This window comes from Schistocerca cancellata, chromosome 5 (genome assembly GCF_023864275.1).
Source record: "Schistocerca cancellata isolate TAMUIC-IGC-003103 chromosome 5, iqSchCanc2.1, whole genome shotgun sequence".
Taxonomy (NCBI): domain Eukaryota; kingdom Metazoa; phylum Arthropoda; class Insecta; order Orthoptera; family Acrididae; genus Schistocerca; species Schistocerca cancellata.
Genome location: NC_064630.1, coordinates 508,610,088 through 508,630,297, shown reverse-complemented (window position 1 = coordinate 508,630,297; position 20,210 = coordinate 508,610,088). Strand labels below are relative to the sequence as shown.

The 20,210-nt window shown below is 43.7% G+C and overlaps 1 protein-coding gene across 2 annotated transcripts in view; it reads left to right on the top strand.

Moving 5' to 3' along the window:
• LOC126187460 (irregular chiasm C-roughest protein) overlaps window positions 1-20,210 on the top strand; it is an 853,136-nt gene that overhangs the window by 819,816 nt on the left and 13,110 nt on the right. For both annotated transcript variants that reach the window (XM_049928554.1, XM_049928555.1), the window contains 3 exons: window positions 2,400-2,985; window positions 8,881-9,011; window positions 12,377-12,794. In XM_049928554.1, the coding sequence (XP_049784511.1) occupies window positions 2,400-2,985; window positions 8,881-9,011; window positions 12,377-12,794 (1,135 nt within the window). The remainder of the gene's footprint in view (window positions 1-2,399; window positions 2,986-8,880; window positions 9,012-12,376; window positions 12,795-20,210) is intronic.

Below are 20,210 nucleotides of genomic sequence, written 5' to 3'. Positions count from 1 at the left end.
GGTTCAAATGGCTTTCTTCCAAGCTGTGCTCAGCGACCGCCATTTTTCTTTGTGTCCCAGGCGAACGTACTAGGTGGACTCAAGGCAAGGCTGCTAAACGCAGCGTTGTGCTTGCCCTAAGTAATTGCCGCAGCCTACATTCACTGTAAATGCTACAGACACGAGGCATGTGCGCGCCGAGTGGATCCTTGAGCAAGCCGTGTAGACCTTTAATCTTCTGCGGTGATCAGAAGATTGTTTTAAGTCCTACCAACACACTATGCAAGTTCGCTCAGCTGATGTGCTGAGATTGCTAGCACTGGAGAAACTCGCGCTTCGAAGACGCCACAACATCGTCTGCCACCACTTCGTGAAAAACGAAATACTTTTAAGTATAAGCCAATGTATTGTATTCCCATATCTGTGACTATGAATTGGATCTAAAGTGTGGTTATGGATAGTAAGTATGCTCAGATTGCGAATCTAACATCATGAATAAAGCCAAGGGGAAATGAATTAGCCGTCCTTCCCCTACCGTAACATCAAATATATTTTAGTTATTCTTTCATAAATGAACTGCGCAGAAAATCATTCACCAGAAGTGAATAACTTTTTTGCAACACCAGATGATATTAACAGCTTGCCGGCGCGGGTTAGCCGTGCGTTCAACGCCGCCATATCGCGGACCGCGCGGCTCCTTGCGCCGTCAGTTTGAATCCTTCCCCGGGCATGGATGTGTGTTAGGTTCGGTAGGTTGAAGTAGTTCTAGGTCTAGGGGACTGATGACCTAAGCAGTTTGGTGGCATAGTTCTTAGAGTCATCTTTTGACCTTTCGCGTAAATTTTCTTTACATAAACGGCCGTATCTTTAGATTGCGTTGACATAGCTCACTTTTTTGCACCACCAAGGGATCGTATGCTGCAGGAAGAGCGATACATTTCCGCTTATTATGTCCACCCGTACTCGAGGTAAACGGGTTGTAAGGATTGGGTTGACAGATAGACGGTCAAGAAAGTGAGATTAGTAGGGTTCCATTTTTACCGATTTAGTTGACGAAATCCTAACAACGAAAATAGCTACCACAGTTACTGAAGATGAGGGCCGCATAATAATTTCCCCTACTCTTGATTCGAAATGTTCCAGTTGCAGTCGATACATCAGCATATTAATGGTAGCTACGCTTTCGATCCAAATCACGTTTACACGAATGCAAATAAAATCCATTTGCCTATACACATGGTAATTCAGATCCCACTATTAATGCCACCGCGTTTTAGATGTGCGAGCATTCCCATTGCTAGCTACCTTAAGGAACACTTCGGCTAATGAACTTTTTCTCGCTGTGGCACGTCTAATGGAGAATTCGAAACAAATGGTAAAATACGTTTGGCAGCTACGTCGCCGTTTATTTCCTGAGGTGGTGCAGAATTATCCTACTAAATTTACTCTCTAATAACAGTTTTTTGTTATTTCGATAAACATCCTGAAAGATTGTCACATAAGCGGTGACATAAAGGTAGACAATTCATGTTTTTGAGTCCAGAAAGCTCTGTGCAACAGAAACTGCAGATAATTTTGCCATTTTCATTGCGAAATTGCCGGTTTATTCATGTCTAGGGTAATAATAGAGGGCTGTTTGCCTGCTTTGTCTGCTAGCGTAGTGAAAGGTGTTTGCTACTGCAAGGGAGGTCTGATTTGCTTTCGGTTCTATTCTCGGTGGAGGCAGATAGACTATCAGTAAAGGAATTTTAAGAAATTCTCGCACCCCCAATACGTTTTATTGCTACCTTTATCTGTACCGGCGCCCCGTGGATGTCGATATGAAAATCTTGTAGAGTTTCATACTTGTTACTACCTACTTTTTCCGCTTCTGTCAATAACTGAATTGACTTAAGTGTGACACTGAACGATTTTTAACTGAATTTCGTTATGAATCTTCACGCATTGCTAAATTTGCACACTTTCATGGTAGGTCAGCAACGGTATTCCAGTATGACTGGTTTGAATGTTGACACACACCATTTCGCGGCCGAATGCGCATATTATTTTGCTAATTCGTAACGATCTGGGACTCGATAAGCTGAAATTCATTTTTATTAGTACAGTTCATACTAATTAGCGTTTCTTCCTTCATTTATATCTTATATTTAGGTGTTGTTGTTAAGACACTAATCAGCATTGATATAGTCTTACACATTATTGAAAACAGTCTTACAAATTTCGGATAGTTTTTCAATTTCACGTCTGTGCATAATATGTTGGTAGCACTTCGTCGCCTTGCCTGTTATGGTGTGTAGCAGACTTTAAAGCTGTGCGGATCAGCATAACGTAAAGGCGAGGGGTCTCGCTCGTATTGTCCACGAATGTACAGATGGATTTTCTCTCCAGTGCCCGTATATTCTACTGCTGAATATTCACAGATAACATGGATTGACGGCCTGGGCAACGTACTGCGCGATGGCATCGAGTACATCGTGGAGGCGCTGCCCGACGGCCGGCGCTTCACCGCCAAGTCGATCCTGAAGCTGACGCCCAAGAAGGAGCACCACAACACGACGTTCACGTGCCAGGCGCAGAACACGGCCGAGCGCACCTACAAGAGCGCCCACCTGCGCCTCGAGGTGAAGTACGCGCCCAAGGTGACGCTGGCCGTCGTCGGCAGCAACGGCGCCGCCGCCGGCACGGGCGGCCTCACTGGCAGCCTGGTGGGGGGCGGCGCCGGCGCCAACGGGGGCGGCGGGGGCGGCATCGGGGGCGGCATCGCCAGCATCGGCCACCGCGGCGGCATCACCGAGGGCGCCGACGTGCGCCTCGCCTGCAAGGCGGACGCCAACCCGCTCGACCTGACGTACCGCTGGTACCTCAACGACGAGCCCGTGCCCGGCGACTTCACCACTGAGCTGGTCATCCACAACATCTCTCGCCGGTACCACGACGCCATCGTCAAGTGCGAGGTCCACAACCCGGTCGGCAAGAGCGAGGAGTCGGAGACGCTCGACGTAAACTGTAAGTACGCGCCCACAAACACGCTGCCCAGCAGTACGTGTTTAACTGTTTCGTAAAGGGTTACTCACAAGTACAAGACGTACAAGAAAATGACACTTGTCGGTGGATAGAGCGCCTCTTCAAATATCGATTCGTAATACGCGCCGTGGCGTAGTTGCAGATGCCAGATAGGAATGGCGGTTATCGCTGAAACACCCGGTTTTCGGGTATTTCAGTTTTTTCCAGCGCCAGTTTAACCTGAGTGTTAAAACCTTTCGAATTAACCGGTTTCTGTAATATCTGATTTTTGGTTTTGTATTCTTATTATTTCCTATAATAAACGCAGAAATCGGACAGAGACTGAAACTTTTAACTTCGTCAGTTCCAAGATAGACAGAACCGAAATTTTAAATTTAATAGGCAAATAACAGAAAACTTTCTCCGTCCACCGTTCACCGTTTTTCTCGCAAAGTGGTAAGTGATTGAATACTACAAAATATCACCATTAGTCTCCTACTGTTCCTAATTTTGAAATCCTACTCAAAAATCATGTTGTAATCGAGGATCATACCACTATTTCAGCATTAAGAATAGTCAGTGCTAACGGATTGATCAACTATTTTTCAAGTTAATTTATCCGATTCAAAAGCCAAAGAGAGGTAAAGGCGTCTTAATGTAGACTCAGGCAACAGATCAGTTACTTTCAATTTTCATTATAAACTATTAATGACTTGTTAAGTTTAAATTTTTCTCCTTATATGATGTCACAGTTTGTTGATAATGTTTGGTTTGTGGGGCCCCCAACTGCGCGGTCGTCAGCGCCCGTACAAAGTCCCAATTACTTCACAGTCCAATTTTTTATTCAGTCCGATGTAGCCACTGTCATGAATGATGATGATGATGATGATGATGATGATGATTGTGATGAAATAATGAGGACAACACAAACACCCACTCCCTGGGCAGAGAAAAATCCCCAACCCGGCCGCGAATCGAACCTGAGACCCCATGATCCAGAGGCAGCAACGCTAGCCACTGGACCCCAACCTGCTGATGTCACAATTTGTTGTGGCTTCTCCTGTTCTTAATCTTTTAAAGCAAATGGGTCTTTGTACTTCACTATACTGCACTTCATCAAATATTTTCATATTAGGAATTGTGCTGTTCTATAATGCAATTAATGTTCAACAAAAGCAGCGAGAAACAAGATGGGGCACGTCTCAGACTGCATGCACGCACGTACCATCCAACTGGCCACTCCACATGGTAACAGGTACATTATTCTCTCAGCAGTGTTGAGCCAATTCTTACGCCATGTGTTTCTTGCTTGTTTCTGTAAGCAATGTTATTAAATTATTAAAATAATAATGCAATATTTCAAAGCCTTGAAAATCTTATGAATAGAAATTACACTTTTTAAAAAAGTGTTATTAGAAGACAAAAATTTTTAGCACTGCTGCTATGACTAATTGATATTTCTGTTTTTTATCTGGCTATTAGTAAAAAATTAAAAACCCCATCTATAACAGACCAAAGAAATACCAAAAAATACCCGTTATTAAGCACTAAAATACTGGTATCAGTTTTAACCAGTCCTGTCGCTAATGTCAGAATGGTTGGACAATTATACATTCCGTATTATTGCACTGACTGGGCTGTGCCTGCGGAGTGGCAACCCAATGAGCAAATTTCCGAAGCGGGTTGCTGCAGGCAGTGCTGACTTCAATGAATCACTCACATTGCTCTTTCACGCATACTGACATCTCCTGCATCGTGAACACCTCCCACATCGAGCATCTGTAATGTGAGTTAGAAGCTTGCAGAGATGCTCTACCCTCTGATATGTGTCTCTTATCTGTAAATCTTGTAGTCCCCTTCTGATAGGCTGGCCGGTGTGGCCGTGCAGTTCTAAGCACTTCAGTCTGGAACCGCGTGACCGCTATGGTCGCAGGTTCGAATCCTGCCTGGGGCATGGATGTGTGTGATGGCCTTAGGTTAGTTAGGTTTAAGTAGTTCTAAGTTCTAGGGGACTGATGACCTCATATGTTAAGTCCCATAGTACTCAGAGCCATTTGAACCATTTGAACCTTCTGATACCCTGAAGGCACTTCATGACTAACCCTGTATCCTATAAATACATATTCTTCATTCACGTAACTATGAGAACCATTCACAAATTAAAGAGACAAACTGATGTAGAAAAAAACTGTGCATTTTTATAAAATGAGACTTTTACTACTTCCAAACATGATCCCCATCATATTAATACACTTGTCCCGACGAATAACTATTTTTTTTAATACCTCATGCAAAGAAGTCTTCGTCTTGTTGTACGAGACACTTTCTCACAAATTCTTTGCCCTCTCGTTGTTGCTGGAATTTCCTTCCACTCGTTAAGTGGACCAAACAAATGAAAATCCAAGGCAGCGAAATATGGACTATAGGGAGGATGAAGCAATACCTCCCAACCCATTTTTTCAAAGGTTTCATGGGTCAGTTGGGCAGTTTGAGGGAGAGCACTGTCGTGTAGCAATATCACACCATTTCTTTGAGATCCGCGAAGTTTTTCCCTCATTGCTTTCTTTACTTTGTTCATCAACACGAGTGATTAGTAGGCACTGTTTATTGTTCGCTGATGTTCCAAATAATCACAAAAGACGATATCTCGAGCACTCCAAAAGACGGTAAACAACGCTTTTCCCGCTGATGCTTACCTTCTGAATTTCTTTCGGACAGGTGAGCTGTCCTGCTTCCATTCCAAGCTTCGTCTTTTAGCCTCTGATTCAAAATGGTGAACCCATCTTTCAGCACAGGTTAAAAACTTGTTTATGAAATGGTCATCTTTCCTTCATAGCGTTCTTACAAGGCTGTACACACTCTGAGACTTGTTTAAGTGTGTTGTTGCGTTAACTTTTACGGGACTCTCCTTGCACTTCTTTTGCTGTACTTGAGCTTGTTACTGATAACTGTACCAACACTTACTGCAACTGCTTTTTCTATATGAACAAAGTCGTCAATGCACGTTTCAAGCGAAGGAGTTGACACTTCAACCGACCAGCAAGGAAGTTTCTCGTCCGTCACGGAGTTCCGATTGTCCTACCCTCTTCAGCGGTTTATACAACTTCGCCGTATTGTTTAATCACTCGAGAAAATATTTTAGTCGATTTTTCACCTTCAGAAAGTGAACGCCGTTCAATTAATGTGGAAACTTCAAGCGGATACGCAATCGTGAAATGCAATATTGAGTTATAACCAAAACAGCTTTTAGCCGAAAGCTGTTCTCAACTCATGCCACTGATTCTAACCGAAAGTCATGAAAGTAACCCCCCCCCCCCTTACAAGCTGTTTCATTTCTACAGCAGTTTGTCTGTTTAATTATTGAATGTTCTTCGTACGCTTCGCAAGCCAGTACACAATGCATGGCGGAGTGTACTTCGTACTAATATTAGCGATTTTTTGTTGTATTCCATTCACAAACTGAGGGACGTATATACTTTTCAAACCTCTGTACAGTACCTATCAGAGGGTACATGATACCAGTACTAGCAATTTTGTACCCTATTCCATTCGAGAACTAAGCAAGGGAAAATGGTCTTTCTCTTTGCCTCTATACGCGCTCGAATCTCTTATCTCACTGTCATGCTCTACTCAAGGTACAGAGGAGCCAGCAGAATCATCACTAAGTCTTCATCAATATAGGCTCTCTAAATTTACCCAACAGATTTTCGAAAGAACTGCACCCTCTTTCTTCCAAAGATTCCTATTTAAGTTCTCCGAGTATCTGTGTTGCACTTACCTGTCGGCTGTAGCGACCTGTTAAGACCCTAGGAGTCCGTTTTTTAAGTTCATTCAATGTTTCCTGTCGTGACCACTTCATGAGGACTCCTAGCGCTGCAGCAACACTCCACAGTTGCTCGCACTATGTGTTGCGTGCGTTTTGTGTTATAGATCAACTGCACTCTCCCAGAACCTTTCCAAAAAAATCTTAGTCTTCTATTGGCCTTGTAATGGAACTGACCTATAGAGCCCATTTTGTTATGAAATATTATACACTAATTAAAACTGTTTTCGAAAAAGCATTCGCTTAGTATGATGTTAGGATAGGTGTTGCGATCAATGCAAATTTGAAAGTGTGTATATTTAAATTACGACTATTATTATTACTAAAAATTTGTCTTGCATTATTGATATGTACAATTTTGTCACTCATATTATTATTATTGCCCCTGAATTATCTTTTTTGATATTTGATATTTCATGTGACTTAAAATGTGTGCCGTATCAATCATCGATACAGAAATCGTAAGTTCTTTGTCGATATGACTTTGTGATCTTTGGTGCCGGCCGCGGTGGCCGAGCGGTTCTAGGCGCTTCAGTCCGGAACCGCGCGACTGCTACGCTCGCAGGTTCGAATCCTGCCTCGGGCATGGATGTGTGTGATGTCCTTAGGTTAGTTAAGTTTAAGTAGTTCTAAGTTCTAGGGGACTGAGACCTTAGATGTTAAGTCCCATAGTGCTCAGTTCCATTTGAACCATTTGATCTTTGGTCAGCAACGTGATTTCGGCCACTTGTGTTTTGGCCGCTGTCGAGACTAGTTGGTTTTATGTGTGTCACTTGATAAACGTGTTGTGACCACAATGCACGTGGTACTTTATTTTTGTGTTTCGAGATCGTGAAATTTAATAAATTACTTTAGAGTTCAAAGTTCTGACAATAAATAAGTGTTTTTTCTAAACAAAAAATCGTGGAATCTTGCTTCATGATTTCGGTAGTCTGGTAACAGTCAAAACCCGCACCTTTTTCATCCAGAGCAGCAAAGGAATCAATCATCGCGTTGACAACGAAGCCACATGTGCAACGGATATTTAGCAGCGTCAAGATAAGTGACATCATGATCATCCCTACAAATTACTTAACATCCATTAGACACACAGTAACGGTGTCTTTATGGAAATAACTGCATCATTGTAGAGAGGGTCTATGATAGCCTTCCCTCTGGTGCATGCATATGATAGTCCCATTTTATGACGATTCTCATTATTCTCCCTAAATAAATGATGTGACGTGACCCAGACGTTCGCCATGTTCTCTGTCTTTGTTACAGACATTATCGTCACTTACAGTAGTCAGGGAAACCACAGAATACCTAAATGTGGTTGACTAGGTGGGAAACTGAACCCTGATATTCTTGAATGGGAATCCAGTGCCATTTTATTTTGTCTCATACGAGTTAAGACATATCCGACAACGTTACATTCTAAAATGTATATTGAAAATACAAATGAAAACTTATGATCAGTGGCCAGGATTAATTCATTCTGGAAACAATACCCCGGGCTGTGGCTAAGCCATGTCTCCACAATACCCCTTGTTCCAGTAGTACTACTCCTGCAAGTTATGAAGGAGATATGCGAAGTTTGGACGCAGGAGATGGTGTACGAGCGGAAGTAGAGCTGTGAGTTCAGGTCGTGACTCGTGCTTAGGTAGCTCATTTGGTATAGCAATTGTCCGCAAAAGACAAAGGTCCCGGATTCGCGCCCCGGTCCAGTACTTTTTTTAAATCCGTCAGGTAGTTTACGATCAGAATATTGTACAGACAACTGGAAATATTTTAGTACTTGTACTTCATTTGTTCCTATCGAAGATGGCCGGCCGCGGTGGTCGAGCGGTTCTAGGCGCTTCAATGTGGAACCACGCGGCTGCTGCAGTCGCAAGTTCGATTCCTGCCTCGGGCACGGATGTGTGTGATATCCTTAGGTTAGTTAGGCTTAAGAAGTTCTAAGTTCTAGGGGACTGATGACCTCAGATGTTAAGCCCCATAGTGCTTAGAGCCATTTGAACCATTTTTTTAATCGAAGATGAAAAATGCAAGTGCGTGGAGCGTCATGAGAGTGTAACTGTGGTGGTGCTGTGCAGATGGGCCCAAGTTCCGCAGCCGACCGCGCAGCGTGCAGGCGGACCCCGGCTCCACGGTGACGCTGTCCTGCGATGTGGACGGCAACCCGCCCGCGGACATCGTTTGGATACACGACGACGGCACGTCCAAGGTAAGTCTCGCACCACCCACCTCATCAGCTCCTCAGTCTAGGGAACCTCGCGGCTTTGCCCCATTTCAAAAACGGCGGTCGGCTTTGGTTGAACTTGGCCTGCCCGACAGATAAGAATGATGACGACGACAGTAACAGCGAGCTGCTGACATCACACCGAAGACTGGTAGCTCACATTGGGGAAATCTAGATCGTTCCCTTTGGGAAACTGGATCCGTCCTTGGCCCTGTGTGCCCATTTGTGAAAACACAAGACAGTAGCGGCAAAAACTGGAGTTCATAACTTTTCAGACGTACGAGGGGTGCCCACAAAGTAACAGTTGCGAAATGGAAAACACAGTGAAAATCCATTGAATCTATGCACAGACGTGTTAGGCAGTTGATATGCGCATCGATGGCGCGACATTGCGCTTTTCAGCCGGCACGAAAATCCGCAGCCAAGCATGAGTGTCTGCCGACATTTTCGCCTGATTTCATGCAAACCCGTATAACACAACTGTCTTGCATTTCCTGCTTCAAGACAATTCTCGGCGGCACACTGCAGAGGCAATGAAGATGCTCCTGTAGCGTTCGCGATGGGAAGTGTTTGATCACCCACCATACAGACCGGACTTCGCTCTCTCTGATTTTCATCTCAGCTCATATGTACAGCTACATTTTGGCATAGACGACAAGCTGCAGACCAGCATAGAGAACTGGCAGAAAGCAAAGACTGCTGGCTTCTATAGCGAGAGTAGCGGAAAGCTGGTACAACCCTACCATAAATGTTTAAATCGGAGTGGCGATTGCTTAGAGAAGTAGCTGGAAGGTGTAGCCACCAATCGAAATGTGCTTTCTGGACATTCCTCATAATTTGTACATAACAGATTTCAGCCATCAGTCGTCCTTTTTAAATTTTATTGGCAGATCTAGATTTCAGCTATAAACTAGCCATTCTCAATGCACTATCATTTTTGATCAATGCATGCACTGATCAAAAATGATAGTGCATTGAGAATGGCTAGTTTATAACTGAAATCTAGATCCGCCAATAAAATTTAAAAAGGACGACTGATAGCTGAAATCTATTATTTACATGTCAATATAACAATCGTTGAGTGCAACAGCGTTCCCAATGGAAGGTAACCTGAGTCCTCATAATTAGCTTCTTTACTTGAGAATGTGTCACTAGAAGGTGGAATCAATGTGACACTCAGTATCTTAGCTAAAGATGTACTGTGGTTTACTTTCAGGTCCATTTTAGCAAAAATTTAAATGTCACTTCATATAAAAGTAAGCTTGTTGTGTCTGTGTAAAAACCAACTGAAAAATTATGAGTGGAACATATCCCAACAGCGCAAAAAGTTTCGAGAATGGATTAATAAGAAGTACAGATAAGTTAACGATGGTGACTTTTAATGCTTCAGGTGTTCTACATATTCTCCACCCTGCTTGAGTAGAACGCACAGAACGTTCATACAACCCCGTCAAACTATCGATGCTGTGCAACTCGTGCGTCAAATTGGGTTGATTGTCGGTTATGTCGCCACAGCGCTGACCCATCATACGAATTACTGGACTTTGTAGTTTTGTGAAGGTATTGAAAACCGAGTGTCGTCACGCATGGTTATTTTTTTCCAGAAACGAATTGTCAGAGTTTTACGTTTCAGTCAAGTCGCGACTGGCGTGCACACCCCCTTGGAGTAACGGTGTGAGGCACAAGCTTTGCACACACTTTTCTCTTCTTCAGAACATTCTGGAAAATGTCTCGAACACTTGATGTACTATTTGTGACACAACAACGTTGACAAACTGTGGCCGCACGTCCACTACTTAACACTGCATGCTCATATGTGGCTGGATGAATGCACAGCTCTAGTTTACAGTTGTTACTTCAAGCTGCCACCGTAGTTACTGCGCTGACGGCGCTTATACGCCAGGACCAAAATCAGACGGTGTAGGGTACAACAGAGATTGTATTCTGTTATCATCTCAGATATCTTTCGCAGGTAAGAGTAAAGGTCGAGTGTCTGCTTGCTTCTGACAGGAATTAAATAAATAAAATAAAATACTTGTTTTGTAAATAAAACTGCCTTTTCCTGCTGCTAGTTACTTTATTTACACCATACGCGGTTCGCCTTCTCCTGTTCTAAGGCATCATCAGTGGGATCTGACCCAGACACATGCCAAGCAATTCATTATTTACACTAATAGATAAAATAATAGAATAACGTTCGCAAAAAGTATTAATATAATAATAGTGTCCAATATAATAATAACAGAACCCAACATCTTTACACTCACTCATCCATGAACCCCTCCACAGAATACTGAAACGAAAAGTCAGATCAGTTGTCACCAAAGTTTTCAACCACTCACTAACAGCTAGTACACCCCCCCCTCCACAAAAAAAAACTCGTCGGCTCTATCCCCCTCCCTCTCTCTCTCTCTCTCACTCATACACACACACGGTATAAACACCATAAATAGAAGTTAGTCTCGAACATAAACTTCGATAGGTTGTCAACAAATAGGTAAACGTACCAAAGAAGATGAAACACGTAATGTAGTCGCAATATTTACGTTGTGAAAAACAGTGTACGACGAAATAGTTGTATCGAGTGACAAAAAAAAATTGTCCACCACAAAAAAGAGTGAGAAATATGGTGAGCAGTGTGTGGAAGGCGAGAACACGAAGGTGTGATTATATGGCAGTGATAAAAGTGGTAGTGCGACCTCCAAACCAGATGTGAGGGAACGTTGATCAGCAAATCGTAAGTAATTACTTTTTTACAAAAAATCGCGAAGTGAACTGTTTAATAATCTAAAACTAACAAACCTGTATCGTTATAGATCCCACTGATGATGCCTTAGGACAGGAGAAGGCGAAACGCGTATGGGATAAATAAATTTACTAGCAGCAGGAAAAGGCAGTTTCATTTACAAAACAGGTATTTACATGCTTGCTGCGGAGGATGGCCACACAAACAAACTTGTTAAATAAAATAATTTTTTTTTTCAATATACTTTGTGCAGGAGGTGCTTCATAGTTAGGCAAAGATGCTGATAAGTAAATGTTTATTAGCTTCGGGATCCGGACATCTGATCAAATGGACGTGTCATGAAATTACAGCAGCCTGTAAGGCGATGTTACTGTGTCGTCATAGTGGTTTGATTTTTATTTCATTTGATGCTACAGTAAGAACACCGTTATACAGGCTGTAAATTGCCGGTAGTTAATACAGATTTACTTATAAGTAGCTGGTGGTGGTTTGAAATACGACTTTTATTCAAAAACTCGTCTGTTTTTGGCAATTAGTTAAATGTTTTGCCCGTTCCGAGGCAGGGCAGGACGGTGGTCGTGACTTGTTTGTGATGCCGGGACAGGTGGTGGGCACGTCGGTGAACCTGACGCTGGACGTGGAGCGGCACACGGCGGGCCGCTACTACTGCAAGGCGAGCGTGATGGGCTTCCCCGAGGTGGGCGCCGAGGCGACGGTCTACCTCAAGGGCCCGCCCACCATCAGCAGCCAGCGCACGCAGTTCGGCCAGCAGGGCGACACGGTGCGGCTCGAGTGCGTCGCCTACTCCATCCCCAAGCCGGACCACGTCATGTGGACGTTCCGCGGCGCCGAGCTGGACCCGGGCGACAGCGACTACACGCTGCTCGAGGAGCCCACGGCCGACGGCATCCGCAGCGCGCTCGTCATCCGCGACGCGCAGGACCGCCACTTCGGCGCCTACAACTGCTCCGTCACCAACCCCTACGGCAGCGACATGGTCGAGATACTGCTCAAGCCGCAGAGTAAGTAACCACTGGCTGTCTCCCCCCCTCAGTCCGTCTCCCAAATATATTTAAGTACACTACTTACTAACACACTGTAAACCCATACTCTGATCCCACTTCAGCATCACCGCCAATTGTCCGCAGCTCGTGGTCTCGCGATCGCGTTCTCGCTTCCCGAGCACGGGGTCCCGGGTTCGATTCCCGGCGGGGTCAGGGATTTTCACCTGCCTCGAGGAGACTGGGTGTTTGTATTGTCCTCATCACTTCACCATCATTCATGAAAGTGGCGAAATTGGACTAAGCAAAGGTTGGGAATTTGTACAGGCGCTGAAAACTGCGCAGTTGAGCGCCCCATAAACCAAACATCATCATCATCATCACTGCAAGTTCTCTGTCATCATCATCATCATCATTGCCATCACCATTAGCATCATCCATTTCATCACAATTTATATGATCATTACCTATACCACCATCACTATCACCACCACCACCATCTTCTATATGATCATCACACATACTGTCATTATTAACATCAGCATCCTTATAAGCGTCATAATCCTAATCACAATCATCACCTGTTTCATCCACAAAATTTATTTATCATTCCTCTATTCAGTTATCATCCAATCATGATCAGCATCAACATCCATATGATCACCTTGCTCATCGACATTTATATATTCATAATGTATACCATCAATGTCAGACAGAAATCCCGTAAAGCAACAGAGAAATGATCAAATTTGGCAGCAGATATTAGAAACCGAAAATTAAACGTTTATGGACCTGATCAAAGACTTCCAACAATAAGACTGGAACACCTGATTATGACATACATCAGAAAATTAAGGAATAATATAATGAACGAGAACAAGTTTTAAAAAATACCTTGATAAAGCTCAGATAGAAGCAGCATCATCCATTTCATCAAAATTTATATGATCATTACCTATACCATCATCACTATCACCACCACCACCACCACCACCACCACCACCACCACCATGATCATCACATATACTATCATTATTAACATCAGCATACTTATCAGCACCACAATCCTCATCATCACAATCATCATCTCTTTCATCAACAACATTTATTTAACATTCCTCTATTCAGTTATCATCCAATCATGATCAGCATCAACATCCATATGATCACCTTGCTCATTGATGCTATCATCATTTATATATTCATAATGTATACCATCAACATTAGACAGAAATCCCGTATAGCAACAGAGAAGAAATCAAATTTGGCAGCAGATACTAGAAACCGAAAAGTAAAACGTTTATGGACCTGTTCAAAGACTTCCAACAATAAGACTCGAACACCTGAGTATGATGTTGTTGTTGTTGTGGTCTTCAGTCCTGAGACTGGTTTGATGCAGCTCTCCATGCTACTCTATCCTGTGCAAGCTGCTTCATCTCCCACTACGTACTGCAGTCTACATCCTTCTGAATCTGCTTAGTGTATTCATCTCTTGGTCTCCCTCTACGATTTTTACCCTCCACGCTGCCCTCCAATACTAAATTGGTGATCCCTTGATGATGCCTCAGAACATGTCCTACCAACCGATCCCTTCTTCTAGTCAAGTTGTGCCACAAACTTCTCTTCTCCCCAATCCTATTCAATACTTCCTCATTAGTTATGTGATCTACCAATCTAATCTTCAGCATTCTTCTGTAGCACCACATTTCGAAAGCTTCTATTCTCTTCTTGTCCAAACTATTTACCGTCCATGTTTCACTTCCATACATGGCTACACTCCATACAAATACTTTCAGAAATGACTTCCTGGCACTTAAATCTATACTCGATGTTAACAAATTTCTCTTCTTCAGAAACGCTTTCCTTGCCATTGCCAGTCTACATTTTATATCCTCTCTACTTCGACCATCATCAGTTATTTTGCTCCCCAAATAGCAAAACTCCTTTACTACTTTAAGTGTCTCATTTCCTAATCTAATTCCCTCAGCACCACCCGACTTAATTGGACTACATTCCATTATCCTCGTTTTGCTTTTGTTGATGTTCATCTTATATCCTCCTTTCAAGACACTGTCCATTCCGTTCAACTGCTCTTCCAGGTCCTTTGCTGTCTCTAACAGAATTACAATGTCATCGGCGAACCTCAAGGTTTTTAATTCTTCTCCATGGATTTTAATACCTACTCCGAATTTTTCTTTTGTTTCCTTTACTGCTTGCTCAATATACAGATTGAATAACATCGGGGAGAGGCTACAACCCTGTCTCACTCCCTTCCTAACCACTGCTTCCCTTTCATGCCCCTCGACTCTTATAACTGCCATCAGGTTTCTGTACAAATTGTAAATAGCCTTTCGCTCCCTGTATTTTACCCCTGCCACCTTTAGAATTTGAAAGAGAGTATTCCAGTCAACATTGTCAAAAGCTTTCTCTAAGTCTACAAATGCTAGAAACGTAGGTTTGCCTTTCCTTAATCTTTCTTCTAAGATAAGTCGTAAGGTCAGTATTGCCTCACGTGTTCCAGTGTTTCTACGGAATCCAAACTGATCTTCCCCGAGGTCGACTTCTACTAGTTTTTCCATTCGTCTGTAAAGAATTCGTGTTAGTATTTTGCAGCTGTGGCTTATTAAACTGATTGTTCGGTAATTTTCACATCTGTCAACACCTGCTTTCTTTGGGATTGGAATTATTATATTCTTCTTGAAGTCTGAGGGTATTTCGCCTGTTTCATACATCTTGCTCACCAGATGGTAGAGTTTTGTCAGGACTGGCTCTCCCAAGGCCGTCAGTAGTTCCAATGGAATGTTGTCTACTCCGGGGGCCTTGTTTCGACTCAGGTCTTTCAGTGCTCTGTCAAACTCTTCACGCAGTATCGTATCTCCCATTTCATCTTCATCTACATCCTCTTCCATTTCCATAATATTGTCCTTATGATATGCATCAGAATATTAAAGAATAATATAATGAATGAGAACAAGTTTAAAAAAATACCTTGATAAAGCTCAGATAGAAACAGTTGAAGTAGTAGGCTGGAATCTGTTCAGCCAAAAGATAATTTGTTGAATAGTACAACCAGAGAATAATACTTCTCAGAAAATTATATACAAAAATAAATTTTTAAAATGCCACGTTTTTAAATCGCACTAAAAACTATAAAATAATTTCTCATAGACCCATACAGATACCCATTCCCATACGTACACCTATAGTCCTGAAAATTTGTGATTGTGAATATTAAATAGCCATGAAAAAACTTGTAAGATTTAAAACGAAAAACGTGGTGCATGTAGTATCAACTGAAACGTAGTTCAATAGTAAGGGGTTATATTACTCATGCATCAATCATCCCATGTTTTCATTTTAAATGTTTAAAGCATTTTCGAGCAATTAAAAATTCACAGTCATAAAGTTCCAGGACTAATATCCTGAGGTTAGCAATCCACAGCATATGGAGTTAGAAGAAATTATTTTAAATTTTTCAGTTCGATTTTAAAAAGTGGTACATCAAAAATTCATTTTTAATTAAATAACTATTTTCTGGTTTTTAGTCTTTGCGTGTACGAAATTTTTAATCGATTTCAAACGTTTTGATGACATTTACAACAGATATGCGGCAAATATCAGGTTTATTTCAGTTTCTCTTCACCTGACTCAACAAATAAATTGCTTCCTTCTACATAACGCCGTGTAGGTAAAATTGAGATTCAAGCTCGCTCGGAGGCTGTCCAACAATCGTTTTTCCCAAGAAACATTTGCGACTACAACAGCAAAAGGGGAAATGGCAGTGGTACACAATGTACCCTCCGCCGTACACCAAACAAGAAAGCGAGTTAATATTGCATTGTATTACAGTTCTGGGTCACGACTAAAATTTCAGGTCTCTACCTCATCGGAAAGTTGATTTAAAATCAGTTGCAAAATTTGAACCGGAAAGACTGACAGACAAGAAAGAGAATTAATAAAGAGGTGGCATTTGTATAAATTAATAGTAAAAACAGGACCAAGTGAATTGAAGAAAGAAAAGTACGCAAACAATAATATCATCGTCATTATAAGCAACATCATCCACGTCACCATCTACATCACTGGCAATGTTGATACATCCACCATCATTCATTCACTATTCATTCTCATTCACATATTCATCATTAGCATCATCGTCGTCATTCATTCACCATCTTTCATTTATTCACCATACGACATCCACCATTCATCAGCACCACCACCACCACCACCACCACCACCATCGATATACACTCCTGGAAATGGAAAAAAGAACACATTGACACCGGTGTGTCAGACCCACCATACTTGCTCCGGACACTGCGAGAGGGCTGTACAAGCAATGATCACACGCACGGCACAGCGGACACACCAGGAACCGCGGTGTTGGCCGTCGAATGGCGCTAGCTGCGCAGCATTTGTGCACCGCCGCCGTCAGTGTCAGCCAGTTTGCCGTGGCATACGGAGCTCCATCGCAGTCTTTAACACTGGTAGCATGCCGCGACAGCGTGGACGTGAACCGTATGTGCAGTTGACGGACTTTGAGCGAGGGCGTATAGTGGGCATGCGGGAGGCCGGGTGGACGTACCGCCGAATTGCTCAACACGTGGGGCGTGAGGTCTCCACAGTACATCGATGTTGTCGCCAGTGGTCGGCGGAGGGTGCACGTGCCCGTCGACCTGGGACCGGACTGCAGCGACGCACGGATGCACGCCAAGACCGTAGGATCCTACGCAGTGCCGTAGGGGACCGCACCGCCACTTCCCAGCAAATTAGGGACACTGTTGCTCCTGGGGTATCGGCGAGGACCATTCGCAACCGTCTCCATGAGGCTGGGCTACGGTCCCGCACACCGTTAGGCCGTCTTCCGCTCACGCCCCAACATCGTGCAGCCCGCCTCCAGTGGTGTCGCGACAGGCGTGAATGGAGGGACGAATGGAGACGTGTCGTCTTCAGCGATGAGAGTCGCTTCTGCCTTGGTGCCAATGATGGTCGTATGCGTGTTTGGCGCCGTGCAGGTGAGCGCTACAATCAGGACTGCATACGACCGAGGCACACAGGGCCAACACCCGGCATCATGGTGTGGGGAGCGATCTCCTACACTGGCCGTACACCACTGGTGATCGTCGAGGGGACACTGAATAGTGCACGGTACATCCAAACCGTCATCGAACCCATCGTTCTACCATTCCTAGACCGGCAAGGGAACTTGCTGTTCCAACAGGACAATGCACGTCCGCATGTATCCCGTGCCACCCAACGTGCTCTAGAAGGTGTAAGTCAACTACCCTGACCAGCAAGATCTCCGGATCTGTCCCCCATTCAGCATGTTTGGGACTGGATGAAGCGTCGTCTCACGCGGTCTGCACGTCCAGCACGAACGCTGGTCCAACTGAGGCGCCAGGTGGAAATGGCATGGCAAGCCGTTCCACAGGACTACATCCAGCATCTCTACGATCGTCTCCATGGGAGAATAGCAGCCTGCATTGCTGCGAAAGGTGGATATACACTGTACTAGTGCCGACATTGTGCATGCTCTGTTGCCTGTGTCTATGTGCCTGTGGTTCTGTCAGTGTGATCATGTGATGTATCTGACCCCAGGAATGTGTCAATAAAGTTTCCCCTTCATGGGACAATGAATTCACGGTGTTCTTATTTCAATTTCCAGGAGTGTACATCTAGGGTTAGGCTTCCGGCTTCATGAGTCGCTTCATAATTTATGTCGTCCGCCTATATTTCTTTGCCCATTGAGTCTCTATATCTGCCAGCCTCTGTTATTTGCTACACAAAGAAAACTAGTCTATTTCTTTCAGCATCTCATTTTCTAATCGAATCATCATCATGTGACTTAATGAGACCACACTCCATTGCCCTTGTTACGCAGACAAGCCAGTAAGTAAATCCACAGGTGGGTGTGATTGTTCATTGTCAGAACTTGAGAATGTTCGGGATGTGGAAGGAATGTAGTGGATATTTCAGTTGCGTCGTCGTGCGTCGCGATGACCCGATTCAGCAAGGGACGTGAGACGTGAGCAACATAGGACGATGGAGCGTTCCAGCGAACCAGTCGTGCATTGCTTCCATGGCCATCGCCTATTACGGAGTCAGAGGTCTGCTTTTAGCTGGTGCGCATGAAAGGGAAAACGTTGTAATTCCATTATGAATACTAAAACACTATTACGAGCCGCCGTTGTGCTTCTATTAGTCGATTACGGCCCGTTTCGGAGTCTGTGCTCCATCATGGGGCGGCAAATTGCGTTATTACTTCGCTTGCTCGAGCCCGTGTTGCATGCCGTTGTTATACGTGCAAATATATGCTGTTGTTGCACTTTTCGCTCGGTGTGTGGTGTGTGGCTACAGCCTGGTGCACATGAACACTACACCGTTATTTCGCCGCGCAACACAGGATTATACAAGCGCCGAAGTAGCGTAATTCTCCCTAGCAGGTGACGCAGTACAAGGCTTTGTAATTGGCCAACAGAAGCTCGATAAGTGCTGTTATCAGTGCAGAATTATTGGGCGTAATAACAAACACGACCGAAATGAAACGGTTAAATACAACGAAAGCAATTTACTCTCACTTCGACTAAGAAATCTTTGATATGTTATCCCTTCCACCCCCACCCCATCCCCTACTCGTACCCATTTTAAGTCACAGAGCGAACTTGGGAAATCATACAATTTCTTCAACTAAACATCAGTCGCGAATAAAGCTAGCAATTTTTAATCTTCTTTATTGTCTTCTGTGTTTCAACCCGCCCCGATAGCTGAGTGGTCAGCGTGACGGATTTCCGTCCTACAGGCCCGGGTTAGATTCCCGGCAGGGTCGGAGATTTTCTCCGCTCAGGCACTGGGTGTTGTGTTGTGTTCATCATCATTTCATCCCCATCCGGCGCGCAGGTCGCCCAATGTGGCGTCCAATGTAATAAGACCTGCACCAAGGCGGCCGGACCTGCCACGTAAGGGGCCTCTCGGCCAATGACGCCAAACGCTCGTTTCCATTTCCAAGGGGGATATAAAATCTCTCATTCAGGAAATGTTCAGTAACTGCAGTTGACATCTTTACTTGTAAAAACCAGTTTCAAGACTAACGCCTCGTTCTTAAGTGCTCCTATACAAAAAATTCCTAATGAGCAAATCCCGCTTTGAAACAAAGTAAATACGTAATAATGTTACTGAAGTGATCAAAATAAATCCATATTTCATAAGAGGACGACAGAACGGTTATTTGCTCTCTCTCTCTCTCTCTCTCTCTCTCTCTCTCTCTCTCTCTCTCTCTCACACACACACACACACACACACACAATATTAGATACATTATTACCCAAAACGTTTCGTATAACGAGCACAAATGCAAATATTCCGCTGAGATTGTGTTTCTTTCGGCATACATTTCCTTTTTACTGATTTACTGGAAACAGTGTACTTTCTTGCTAA